Below are 13,520 nucleotides of genomic sequence, written 5' to 3'. Positions count from 1 at the left end.
AACCAAACCTGAACTCCTGATTGCAGAACCGTCCCATGCATTAATTAGAATATCTTTCACTTCAGTCTAACATGCTTACGGTTCTGACAGCAGCACAAAATTTCTTTTGCGATCTGCTGCAGCATCGCCTCCCTTGTCCTGCCTTCTGTGAGGGCCCCTCAGCTCTGCCACAGGTCAGCACTGCAAGCAGAGTTCCCATCTAAAGAGCAGCATCCAGGTTGCCATAGGCATGATCTTTCTGGCCTTCCCTACACTCTTACTTGGTTGGTTTGTTTGCTTTTAAAGCAGTTCCAGATTTCTATTAAAAAAAGGCTTTCAGTCAGGCTTTCTTAAGCCAGTGTTTTCTTTCAGCAGATCCTACCACTGACTAGAGTTGACATTTTCTTCAGGGATTTAAAATAGTTACACAAACATTTTAGTTAATATTTGCATCACATAACATGACATGCGCTTACTCCAACAACTACAGCTGCCCTTGTCTGCCCAATAAGTAGCAATAGGTAAAAGACGTACAGATATTCAAAAATCATTCCATGATGACAAGGGCTTTCAGAACCAATCCATGAAAATTACCTCCTCTTTCTCTTCTCTAGAAAAGAAGTTCAGGTGGATGAGCTGAACAGAGATGGGAAAAAATCAGAACGCTTGCCTGCAGCTAGCAAAAAGCACTCAATTTAATAAATTTCAAAAAGACTTCATGAATTTACTGCCTATGTTACTTATTACCAAAGAGAGATAGATCACGTGCCACAGAAAAGCTACATACAGGGAAATGCATGCATTAATGTGGACAACAGCCAATGTACAGATTGTCCTGCCTAGAAACAGACACTTTAAATAAGCAGAGGGAAAGAAAGACTGAGCTGAAACATGACCATAATCACATTAGAGAAATTATAATTTGATTTGGATTAACAGAGAGAAATCTTTAAAAGTTAAATGATTGAGAGTTACATCTACAATTATTTTCAAGAACACTTACATGCTTTAAGATATCATTAACTTGAATGAGATCCTCTGTTTAAAGAAAGATTTAACCTCACGTACTTCCACTAATTCACACTAAATGTCCGCATTGCGCTTTGAACCATAACAGGAAAGGTTAGCTATCCATGATTCTTTCGAATGGTGCCACTTTAAGATCCTCAAATTAAAAGATCTGTCAGAAATACGGCCTGTGAAAATATAAAACTACATGCTGCAGAAGGGTAAGAAGGTCTTGGCATGAAGCAGGCCACGTGTCTCCATCTGCCCACGAGACACCACGAGCAGCTTCCCACCCAACAGAAACAGACTACTGCCCACCAGGCAAGAGCGCAACGCCAGCTCCGAAGCAGGGACAGAAGACATACGCGCCCTTACCTCTCATTTCCTCAATAACCCTTTTAAATCTCATTAACCATGAGCAATTTGTGTCAGAACGTCTGCTTGCTGAGTTTGTCCAACTCTAAGCTATATATATTTTCGTAAAGGAGAAAGATTTTTGGCCTTACAATGTGTTCATGTACCCACAGGGAACGAGGCTGCCTCCTGGCCTATGTCATCAGTTCGGGCGTAATAACTTAATCTGATTTTTGATTTGGAAGTGCCAACTAGAAATGAGCAGAGAAGTCCTCCATTAAAGCACCTGGGGACATTAGTAACAGAGGGTTTTCATTGCACTGAGCAGCTGACACATCCCGCTAATGCCGAGCAGTTGGCCATTGATTTAGACTATTAGAGCAACAGCTGGCACGCTTCAACCAACCAAGGCATCGACATATTTCCAAAAAGTATTATAACTATAACACATGATGGTTCCTGGAAAGTCTCCAGGAACCAATCTAATCTCAGACCAAGTAATCTGCTACTCTTCCATCCTACATTCAGAACCACATGGTTAAACAGCATGCACTGTTCCAGTAAAGATCGCCTTTTTTTTTTTTTTTTTTTTTTTTTTTAACCATGGTTGCATGGCTTTTCTCAACAAAACAGACAAGAAACTTTCTGGGTTTAGGTTTTGATTTTCTCAACCTTGGAATGAGTATAAAAACCTGTTAATGGCATAAGTAGATTTCGCTATTACATACGGCTTTCCATCTACTACTTTAGAAGAGCTGTTTTGGGGCAGGGGGATTTGTGACTACATCCCTTTGAGTTTTGACTTAAACCTGAAGCTGTTTTTCAATGACTAATTAATTCTTTTATATTGTTCAGTCTAATAGACTACTTCCTTTTGGGAAAAAAAAAAGTTAGATGTATACACAAACTCATTTCCCCTCAGGTCCTGTTAATAAGCTGACACGTACTGCTTGGAAGGCAAACTTGTCTGACCACCTGGCACTCAAAAACCATTTTTTCCATTTTGTTTTGCTTAAATCACATGTGAAAACAGTTTAACATATGATATTCTGAGGTTTTATATATATATATATGTATATATATGTATATATACACACATATATATATACACACATACACACACACATATATATATATTCAGAGATGCATCTGCTGTATTCTACACTACTTACAGTCACTATATGTATTAGCAATACATACGCAGATAAATCTTTCCCTCTGCGTGTCTAAATCTGGTCTTAATCATGCATCTAATGGTCAAAACTCAAGCTCTGATATCCAAGTTTTAAGCATGGGTATGTGCACATTAAGATATATTTTTGAGTTTAAAAATCATTCAACTATCCAGGTAGATAGGCTGCAGAACCTGATACAGCATGCCCGGCACAGGAACCGAGCCATATTTTTCAACATTTTCTAAATAAGTAAACTCTTCAACATATTGAGCCATTTATACGAAGGAAAAATAATTTTAAGATAGGTTCTTGTAAAATTTGAAATCTGTTAAAGACATCTTTATTTTGAATAGCCACAAATATATTTTAATGGGAATGCACTAGATATATGCAACACCAGTTAACTGAAAATTCCATAATTATCTAGCTATTGTATACAAGTCTAGACAGCTTTCCCTGCATTAAATTAAGCCAAAGTCATACCTCACTTCAACATGCCCTTTTGCAAGCTACAACCATCACCTGTAGTTCTAATTACCTAAAACATGCAATATTCAGGGAAAAAAAAAAAAAAAAAAAACAGCGCTAAGGTGGTATAATCCTTGCATTAAAATAGTGTCTGGTGCATTCCAGTGTATTGAATTACACTGCCCCATTGGCTCTATACAGCCTGCGGGAAAGGTGGAGCTGGCGGAGATGAATTAAGTGCCTGATAACTGCGTGCATCATTCAGAGTAAACAGTCAAGCGTAACAGCAGTAATATCAATAGCATGAAACATGCACAGTAAGAGGCCATCTGTACAATCAAGCAGCATGGTAATCAGGGGGAAGAGCAGGTTTGATAAATCACAAATCTTGCACAGCTCTCATCTATTTATCCGAAAATCAGTAGGAAGTGCCTTGATGAGGAGTGTGATCAGCACTACGATATATGTACACACATGATGCTGCAATAGCAGGAACGGTCTTTGCCGATCTTTACTTCTGCAGGCATTATACAGTTCAAACAAATGCAATCTTGTTGAAAGCTACAGCTTTGCAGAACAACAAAGCTACCTTCATGCATTAATGATAAGCGGACTAATATATTTCCCATCATATGCGTAAACAAAGATTTTCAATAAGGTTGAATAGAAAAGTCTTTGTCAAAATCCACAAAATGAAAAAGTACCTAAATACGAACAGACAAAGCCCTGATCTTGAAGCAGCCCAAGCTCTGAAACATGCAATCTATCACGTAAGAGACAGAGGAGGTCAGCCATTAATTAACATCCAAATTAAAGCTTTTCAAGTAAGGGTCAAAACTGCCTTTGTTTTGACATTTAAATCACTGGCAATGTATTCCCCAGTTTAGTATGCGCAGTGCATCACCCAATGCCTTTATGTTAATTGTCTCAATTTTTCAAGTGTACTATTTGATTTATTGTCAATTAAAAATACCCAAAAAGCCAAGACTCATGTATGTTAAGTATAAACATGATTAATGTAACACAATTACATTTCCACATTTGATGGGCCTGATTAGAAACTTTCTATCACTCTGGCAGGCCGGAGCATCGTTGCTGCCGGTGACCTGGCAGCCTAGGCAAAGACAAGCTCGCTGAAGGAGAAGTATTCAACGGCCACAGATGTTTCCAAAAGGCAAAAAACCCATAATTAAATGTTGTCACTTATCACCTTATCAACAGCCTAACAATCTTGCCTATCCTAGGTATGAGCTAAAAACAGTACAAGGGAAAAAAAGATCTAGTCATGGCATTGCTTGTAAAAGGAGTAATTATCGGGACAGAGTTTCTAGTACTTCCAGATTACAGCTCTATGAATCCTCCTCCACTACATCAAGGCAGCATCTTGCTTTAATAAAATAGCCCCGAGGAAAAGGGATTGGGCAGACCACCAGTAGGAGCCCCATGCCACTTTGTGCGGGATCACAACCAAGACCTTACGCTTGATCTCTGCTGTTGCAGCCTCCGGCATTTTAGAAACAGCCACAAATTAGCAATTTGGAAACATGACGTCTGGATTACCTACGGATAATTGGCTGAACACACAGCATTATCTGTGCAGTTTAGAATTAAGGTGGAATGCAAGTCCTACTTTGTAGGAGACGGAGAGGCACTCGTGATAGTGGACAGTAGCGTCACTGTGCAGATTAGCAGCATGCAAGCATCAGAAAAAGCTATCTGTTGCAATTAAATACAAATAATGGCACTTCAGCATTACATTAGCTGTTTTCCAATATTTTAAAATAATATACTTATGAGGAAAATTCTCTAGTATCATGAAAATGAGAATTTGGTCAAGATAAATTTTTTAAAAAATTAGTTTTGAGACTACCTTTCAAAAATTTTTAGGAATTAGTTTTGTCAAAGTTGTGACCAGCTGAAGATTGGGGTGGTGGTGGTCTATTTTAATCTCCATTATGCCAAGGACTCTGCAATACAATTATTCCCTTGAATTCAGGCTGCAAAAAACAGTTAGAAGCAATGTTTTAAGAGAAGTCACAAAAAGGTCTTTTTCTGATAGCAAAAAATAGAAGCAAAATGGAGAGGCAGGAATAGAAAACAAAGGATAAGAGGAGAAAGCAGTTGAGGTCTAATCAGAGAAGAGTCCATAGGAAAATGTACTGAATACAAAACTAGGAAAATAAAATGGTCCAAGTGGGATGCAATGATAAATCAATAAAAAGCAGTTCAATCTGAGCATATGAGATAAAAGCTAAGAAATAGAAACAGGATCCCAGTGAAACTAATGGGAAGAAGGGTATGCACTACTCAGAAATCGTTTACAGTTTTGCGTTCTTTATCCGACCTGCCAGAAGAGGCAAATAGTGCTACAACCTTCTTTGGGAGACGCTTAAGTTTCTAAACATAGAAACCCTATATTCTACCTCAAAAGACAAGGCAAGCTAACACAACATATCTTGCACAGCTTCTCACTTCTTACATATCTCTTCCTCTTCTCTTTCAGGGTGTAAAAGGCACTAGCAATAAAGTTTCTGTAGCTCCTAAACTAACTTTTACTACAGCTGTCTACTCTCAGATCTCTAGAGAGGTCTCAACCTATGAAGAAGATTTAAATAAATAGAAACCCACACCTTTAAATGTCAGGAGAATTTGGAAATTCTGTGCCTTCTAAAGGCATTTCTGAGACAATTCAGGACACCACTCCTTGGGCTGGCAAGTCTTGTTTCAGGCCACCTGGTACTAAGTCCAAGTTCTGCAGAAAACTTTGTCTTGGAAGATTTTATTCCAGAAAAGTTTTCTTATTTTTCCTCCTAGAGCTAGCATATTTCATTTCTTCTGTCAAAAAAAATATAGCCATAAATTCAGATCTGATCTAGATCAAATGTGTATTACCAGATAACAGAAAACAGATGCAATACTGAGGAACATGGAGGAATGGCATCAGAAAATGCTTATTAAGAGGAATAGAGTAAAATACTCAGCCTTTCCCCCCTTTCTCCTCCCTTACACTGAAAAATGGAAATCCTTCGTGGAAATATTTCTGTTCCAGGTAATTGTTTTATAAACAAAGTTTGTGATTTTTTGTTTTTAAAAACAATCAAAATTAAACACTTTTACTTTTTTTTCCACGTTAGTTTTGCATTTTACATTTACAGTCAGTTTTGTTTTCATACATTTTAAAAGTAGCTCAAATCAGGCATTTAATATGAATTTTTTTCCAGTTTCTAATTCATTGAAATGCTTTGGTATTTTTCTTGAAGATTTTTCAAAAAATCCTTATTTTTACTTTCAGAATTGTCTAACAAAATAAAAAAAAAGAATCGCAAATCCATCCAGAGCAAATTACCCACACTAGTCTAATTGAAGCAGTCTCCTGTAATTTATCCACCGTGTTTCCAAGATTTTCAGTGATTCTTATTCTTACCCTTCATTGTATCCCAACATATTTTTTCCCCTCAATTTATCAGCTACTGTAACAGTCTGGATTGAATTCACTTACATTATCTCCATTATGATCCTTGGTCTTCTCTCCCAGCTGTATTTAACTCATTACTACAAGCTGCTCTCCCCCATTACATTTTATATTTGGTTCATTTTGCGTATGTTCTTATGCAAATACATATTTTCCTTGTCTTCTAGAAGGCTTCTTAGTATTTTAACAGCTGCATTGGTTTTCCTGTATTCTGAAATCTGGTTTCTTTTTACCTTAGGTCAAAATTGGTTAAAGGTCTTCTGAATATGTGAAATAACTTTTTTCCCCTCACTCCAGTGAAAATGGAGAACTCTGTACCCTCAACTCTGAGCTCCTCGCCCTCTTCCCACCAGCAAATGTAAAATGTAATTAACACAGTTACATGTAAGAGTCATAAATACACAAGAAAACACTATAACCTGTATTTAATTACTAGGGAGATACTGGCAAGGAAATTTACAGTAGGCCCTTGTTTAAGTTGAAAGATAAAAAAGGCTGTTTTCCAGCACCTCAGAAAAAAAATTAAGCAGCTCCTTGGCTTATTGAGGACTACAAAAGCAATCACCACTATAGACCTGCTTTGCATATTTGCTCTATTAATTTACAGAGCCATGGTAAGCCTCACATTGCAATACAACTGCTAAATTACACTGCTCGTGGGTAATGGGTATAAAAAGATGCAACAGCATGCAAAGTGTATTCAAACAGACAATTAAAAATATCAATTCTGTTGACAACTAGAATGAAGAAACTATGCAGAGGTTTACTACTGCCGCATGAAGGACACACTATTTGTGTGTGATTGAATTAACTGGAATCACACAATGACAGTCTGCCTTTGTTGAACATTACATATTAGGCCAATTTAGTGTCTGCTTGTTCAAATAATTTAATTCCCAAGATTGTTTTAAGATGTTTCCAAATCTCCTCCTGCTCTTCCTCCTCCTCATATTAATGATAGCAACTTAATTATTGTGCTAGCTTTGCACCAGTGCTATTTGCTGGGGCACCACACAGCAGCCCAGGCAATTTGGCTTAACCAGCTTGTCCTTTACATCATTCAGCAGAACAAGCACAAATCAGCAGAAAGCCTGGCCAGACGCACCACAGCATCAATTCAGAGGAAGTCAGAGAGAAGACAAAGGTTATTTTTGAATAAACTTGTGAATATTGCTTTTCTTTGCATAGGTCTCCAACACTGTGTGCTTAAATTAAATCTATTACACTTCCTGTGACCTATGAATTCCTACTTTTAACAATATGTATTTAAATTCATGCATGAATTTAAGTTCATTCAAGTCATGTTCATCAACTCTCTAAAGAAAAAAAATACTTCAAAAAATCAAAATTGCCTAAAGAAATTAGAAGCTTGAGTTCTGTCTTCCAAGGTGAATAATGGGTTTTCATCCCAGTCAGCAGCACTGTTACTTACAATCTAAGTTTCCTCTGAAGATGCAACTCCAGCTCCTAAATTACTCATCTTAGAGCGGGGGGCGGGGGGGGAAGAAAAAGAATCCTAGAAGTTTATTTTAATAGCTGTTAAAGGCTAGAGAACTTAAGTCTGAGATAATCATTCCAACAGATTCGGACAAATAATTGGTATCACACTTTGAAAGTTTAATGCTGTTTTAAAACCAGTGTGCATATATATTAGACCTTCATGCTAACATGCATAACAGTGCAGCTGTATCAATATGTAATAATAATATCTCAAGGAGGTAATTGAGATGGAAAACGTATGCATCTAATGAATTACATTCTTTTGTACTTCCTGGTTTCACCAGACCATTACTCCATACTGCATTATCAAATCTAACTACTTTACTAGATATCGTCATTAATATCTCATGTCACACCTAGCATCATTCCAGTGCAACAGCAAGCAACCAAGCCTAAAGAAAGGAACTATTAGTAATATGAATATGTATGTATAGTAATATGTATGCTCTTGGGTTTGCAGATTGAGAATAGCATCATTAACTACCTTTTAAAAGAATTCTTTAAAATTATTGACCATTGGATAAAGTACTATACTGGGTTGGCAGTCCTGAAATCCCAAACCCATGCAAGTGAATAAGCAATTTGTAACACTTGCTCACTAATTTATTTGAATGAGCTAACATCAGGATTGAAGACAGTCAAGTCTCCAAAATTCCACCTTTTAGTTTAATGCTTTGGGCATGCAGCTTGGATTGTGTTAGGCAACACCTGGCCATTGGAAAAGCTACGGGAGTACTCCATTTGTACAACACAGGTAGTAATTTTTTGTCACTGATGATCACAGACTTAACCCAAACCTCTCTGAATTTTATGTAAAGACTTAGCCCTGCATAGACTTACAGTCAAGCATCTAGAATATATTTAAACTTGAGCTGTAGAGACAAATTAACAGAGAAATATTGATACTCAAGCACTGATTTCCAAAAGAATTAAAGTTTCAGAGAAAAGTTACTTTTAAAGCATGGATGATTCTGAGTTTTTGCAATATTCATATTGTCCTGAATATTTATACATAGTATTTTGCCATTTCTAATACATGGAACAGATCAAAGTCTGTATAAATATAGGATTATGGCAGGGGAACCCAGAGAGAATCATGACCATACTCAGCATTCTACATACTTAAGAGAGTGAGAGAAGCTTTCTGATAAATGGTGGGAGTGATAGGAACACATGAGCAATAGTTCATTCTGGTTTTAAAGAATAATGTATGAAAATAACATACAGTTCAGAACTGGCTGGTCCTCTGTGAATTCAGATGGTTGTTCAATATAAAAAACCTTTTGCTGGAATCCAGGGATGCATTCTAAATCTTCTGCAAACGCAAGCAGCAGAACCTGAGGAAACAAAGAAAATGGACTTTTAACATCCACTCATTCAATCATGCGGGCTTCTGGGAACGATACCGGGTTTGGGCTCAGTGCTCATAAACAAAACATCATGCTCCATGTTCATAAAAATATCCATCACATCAACACTTCCCCTTCAAACCTTGCTAACCACATTTTTTATGTAGCATTTTCACTTTTTAATATCTGAAGGCCAATATGAAGGTTACGAATAGCGACTCTGAGGGGTAAGCTCTCAGTCCACACACGATCAATAAAGGATATGCTTAGTCTTAATGAAAACATAGGACATCACATTGCTCCTAAAAACACAGGTGAATCCAGCTAAGCTTAAATTTGTTACTTAATGTGTAAATTAAATGTGTTATGTGTAAATTAAGCTTAGTTCTTGAAAGTCCATCACCAAGTTACAGAGGAAATTCTTTACTCAAGGATGAATTTGCACACTGCTGAAATACCCTTTTCCAAAGAATCCATTTACCAACAGATGGACCCCGATTTTTTCCCTGAGCCACTACTTGTCCATTTTCCCAGTACTCAGATGTAGCAGATAGACACCTTTCTCTTCCTTCCTGACCTGCACTATGTTTGCCCCTTTGATTAACCAAGAAAAAAAAAAAAAAAAAGGAAAAAGGAAAAAAAAGAAAAAAGAGATTGAGAGAAGTAATACACTAAGCAAGATGCAATCCACTTGAATATTTTTCACTTTTATACATGCATGTAATTGCTGCTATTCTCAAGACTCACAGTGCCCCAATCCATCAGCCAAAATATTCACGTTGATATATTGACTTTACTGGAGATTTAGGGCTCCATATGGGTTGAGGATTGGACAACATCTCCCTCTATCTTCTAGCACCAAACACTTGCAGACATGAATAGACAGATACTCAAAGTCTACCCTCGAAATTGTGCATGAAACTTGAGTGCTGGTTCTAGAAGGCAGCCTAATATGCATTTAAATGGTCACGTGCACGCCTCAATGACAGGCATGCATTTTCCACACACGTTTTCTGTGTGCACAGGTGCGTCTTTAAAGTACACGTCATCCTGACTCACAGGTTTACTGAATGAATATGCACAAAAATGCAACCACGGCAGAACGGAAACGCCTTCCATCTCGAGAGTCAACCAACAACGGAAGAAGAGTTATGTAACCAGACCACACCGGTAAAACAGCCCAAACAAGATACACTGAACTACTCTGTCAAGCTGAGATTTAACTACAAACATAACTCTTCCCCTAAAGGATTAATACAGCAAGTAAGAGGCAAATCACGTTCGGATCTCCCAGTTCCTGGCATCCAAGAGTTGAAACTCTTGCCTTATGGGGCTATAAATAAAAAGCCTGCTTTGGACATCGGCTGCGTCAGTACTCTCCGAGAAGGAGATATGCCTGCGTTATCCGATTTCTGACAGTATAAGTTGACTTTGCAATCTAGGCAATCTAAAATAGGCCTAAATAGGCCATGAGCTGACTTGTGAAAGTCTGACCGAGAAGCCTCATGTAATAAGATGTTAGACAAGATGTCAAATCTGTCACCACACTAACAATTTTTAATTAATTATATTTTAGAAGCACAATCCTCCTTGTAATTTATTTTTCTCAAAGAAATTTCTTCTATTGAACTAGGTGTCTGTCTCATTAAAACAATTTCTGTTGAGGTTCTTCACTTTGGAAAAAAAAAAAATCTTGAAAAGTAATCTTGGAGGGGAAAAAAAGCCAAGCAGAGATTTGCATTGAAGGTAAAGACTGTTGTTCAAAGCAAAATGCACTCTGAATTTAAGCACCATGTAGATTTCCTATTTTTGGATATAATAAAAGGGTTAGCTGCTTAAAGAAATAATTCAACTAAATACACGGAAAATAATGCTTAAAGTGTCATACTTGTAGAATTCAGATTATATATATGTTTTAACTAGATCTGTGAAATATTTATACTGAGTAACCAGTAGAAAAAGATCATTCGCCCACCACCTACTGAGGAAAAAAAAAAAAAAGGCATTCTTGAAAGAATACAACAATTATGCAGCAAACATCATCTGCTCACGTAAACCTGAAGGGCTGGAAGTCTGCGGAAAGCAAGCCAAGGAATGCTAAAGATGCCCTCTCCCCTCACAAGCAGAATCAAAAGCTCCCATCACCTACTGCTTTGCAGCGATATAGAGAGTGAAGAATCATTTTTAATAACCTGACAATTTGTCTTTCTGAATTTATTACTAGTCACTATAAGGAAGTGTCAGTAGTTCAGATAGCCACCGTGCAAGTTGGTCACTGGGCTGGAACTACGGTCCCAAGGAGGTATTAAGCCGACGAAATTATTTTTTTCTTTTCTTAAGTTAATAAAACATTGCACACATGCTGGTGACCTTGACCTACCTCAACATTTGCACTGAGAGCAGCTCACAGAGAACATGGATCAGCAAACGGAAGAGGATAGCAGTTTCATACCACTGCACAGGGGAAATTAATAAAGCCCTGATGTTAAAGTATCTCATCTCAAAACCAGGGCTCCTCTACCTGCTCCTCTCTGCTGTCAACAGAAAGCTGGTCTCCAAAATAACCTTCCACAGAATTACAAAATCTTTGTGTCCCTTCCGATTCCTCCAGACCCAGCGCACAAAGCATCTCCATTCAGACTGGCCACATCCTCACTGTGGAAGTGGTTTTCTCACCCTGCTTTTACTGTAAGTACTCTCATATATATCAGCTCTATTTGTATTGGACCCATTTTCTACTATCGTAAACATACGAGCTTCAGAACATTGACTGGGTCTTGCATTGTTCTTACAGTGTGAAAGCCATCATCACACAAGACTTTTCCAATAAAGATGCAAATGGTGCAGATACTTGTGAAAATCATCTGCCCATGCAGGAATTTTACACACAAAAGACGTACACGAATCTCATTTCATTGCACATCGTATTCTGTAAGACCACATTCCACCTTTAACTTCATGAGAGTCATTTTAAAGGCAAAGAAATCAACCTAAAAGCCCACTAAAGAAGAGTCAAAATAGCTATGACACACAGTTTTAATGAATAAGACTGATAATTCCAAAAGCTCAAAAATCATGAATTGCTTCCTGAGAAATGAGATTTTCTTTTCCTAAAGTGTTAGTTTGGGGGGAACTTTCTTATTATTATTCTTTTGACTCATTTATTTGGAAGTATATATGAGAATTTATGCTTCCGAGCTTTTCTTTGGAAACATGAGGACTAGAAATTTGCTTTTTGCATATGAAAACTTGAGATTTTCATATAAAATACTGTGATCTTAAGAGCTGAAAACTGAGAAGAGAAAGCAATCAGAATAATGAGAACTTCCAAGCCTGAATTAAATTGCACATGACAAAGTATCTTTATCATGCAGATTGAGAACTCTGAATCTTAAAGCCTTTTCTATCTTCAGGTGCTGCAAAACTAGACCCAAAAAATGGTTAGGGAGGGATCCAATATAGAAGAAAAAACATAAGCAATATGCAGCACAGTCAAACTGACTTGCAGAGAGATGATGAAATCCTGCCCTTCACTGAAGTCAACAAGAGCTTTCTATTGATTTCAGGATTTTGCTAATATTGAAATCAAGAATTTATTTAAAAGAAATTAGCAGAGGGATGCTTGAACAGAATAACAAGAACACTCACAAGTAAGGTTCTCATTTTGCATTCTGCAGACACCAATTAGAGTCAGCAGGTCCTAAGGCACTTGTTTCATCAAATCACACAGACTGGACAAAGTTCTGCTCATCTTCTGTATTTTTTAACTTCAGTTGACACAAAAAATTCAAAAGCTTGCATAACTTATCCTCTAATTAACATAATTAGCAAAGGTATTTTAACATTGCATAAAGGTATGTTGAATTATTTATCACTGAAAGTGACTAAGTTAAATAAAATGCAGCTCTTCTGCAAATACTTTGATTTCTAGTGCGCTACGATTTGGCAAAATTATTTGTTCAATATTTTCATTTTGGAGGGAAAGCTTTCAGTGTTTCAGGATTCAACTTCTCTATCAGGAAAGGGGTTCAGAAAAGACTGTTCTGAATCTCTGCAGCTCTACCTCACAAGCTGATAGTGAATTCAAGTCACTTTTGTATGAAATGCTATTAAGATTTGGCACTAAGATTCTTCAGAGATGATAAATATCCTTTTAAAGGGCCTATATATCCATTTACTATAGTTCTATCCTAATATGAGCATCACACTTGGGAT

The 13,520-nt window shown here is 37.2% G+C and overlaps 1 protein-coding gene across 2 annotated transcripts in view; it reads right to left on the bottom strand.

The window, feature by feature from the left end:
* Positions 1–13,520, bottom strand: part of CDH13 (cadherin 13) — a 500,018-nt gene that overhangs the window by 398,492 nt on the left and 88,006 nt on the right. For both annotated transcript variants that reach the window (XM_026092592.2, XM_026092593.2), the window contains exon 2: positions 9,182–9,293. In XM_026092592.2, the coding sequence (XP_025948377.1) occupies positions 9,182–9,293 (112 nt within the window). The remainder of the gene's footprint in view (positions 1–9,181; positions 9,294–13,520) is intronic.

This window comes from Dromaius novaehollandiae, chromosome 13 (assembly GCF_036370855.1).
Source record: "Dromaius novaehollandiae isolate bDroNov1 chromosome 13, bDroNov1.hap1, whole genome shotgun sequence".
NCBI classification, from domain to species: domain Eukaryota; kingdom Metazoa; phylum Chordata; class Aves; order Casuariiformes; family Dromaiidae; genus Dromaius; species Dromaius novaehollandiae.
This window is presented reverse-complemented; position numbering and strand designations above follow the sequence as displayed.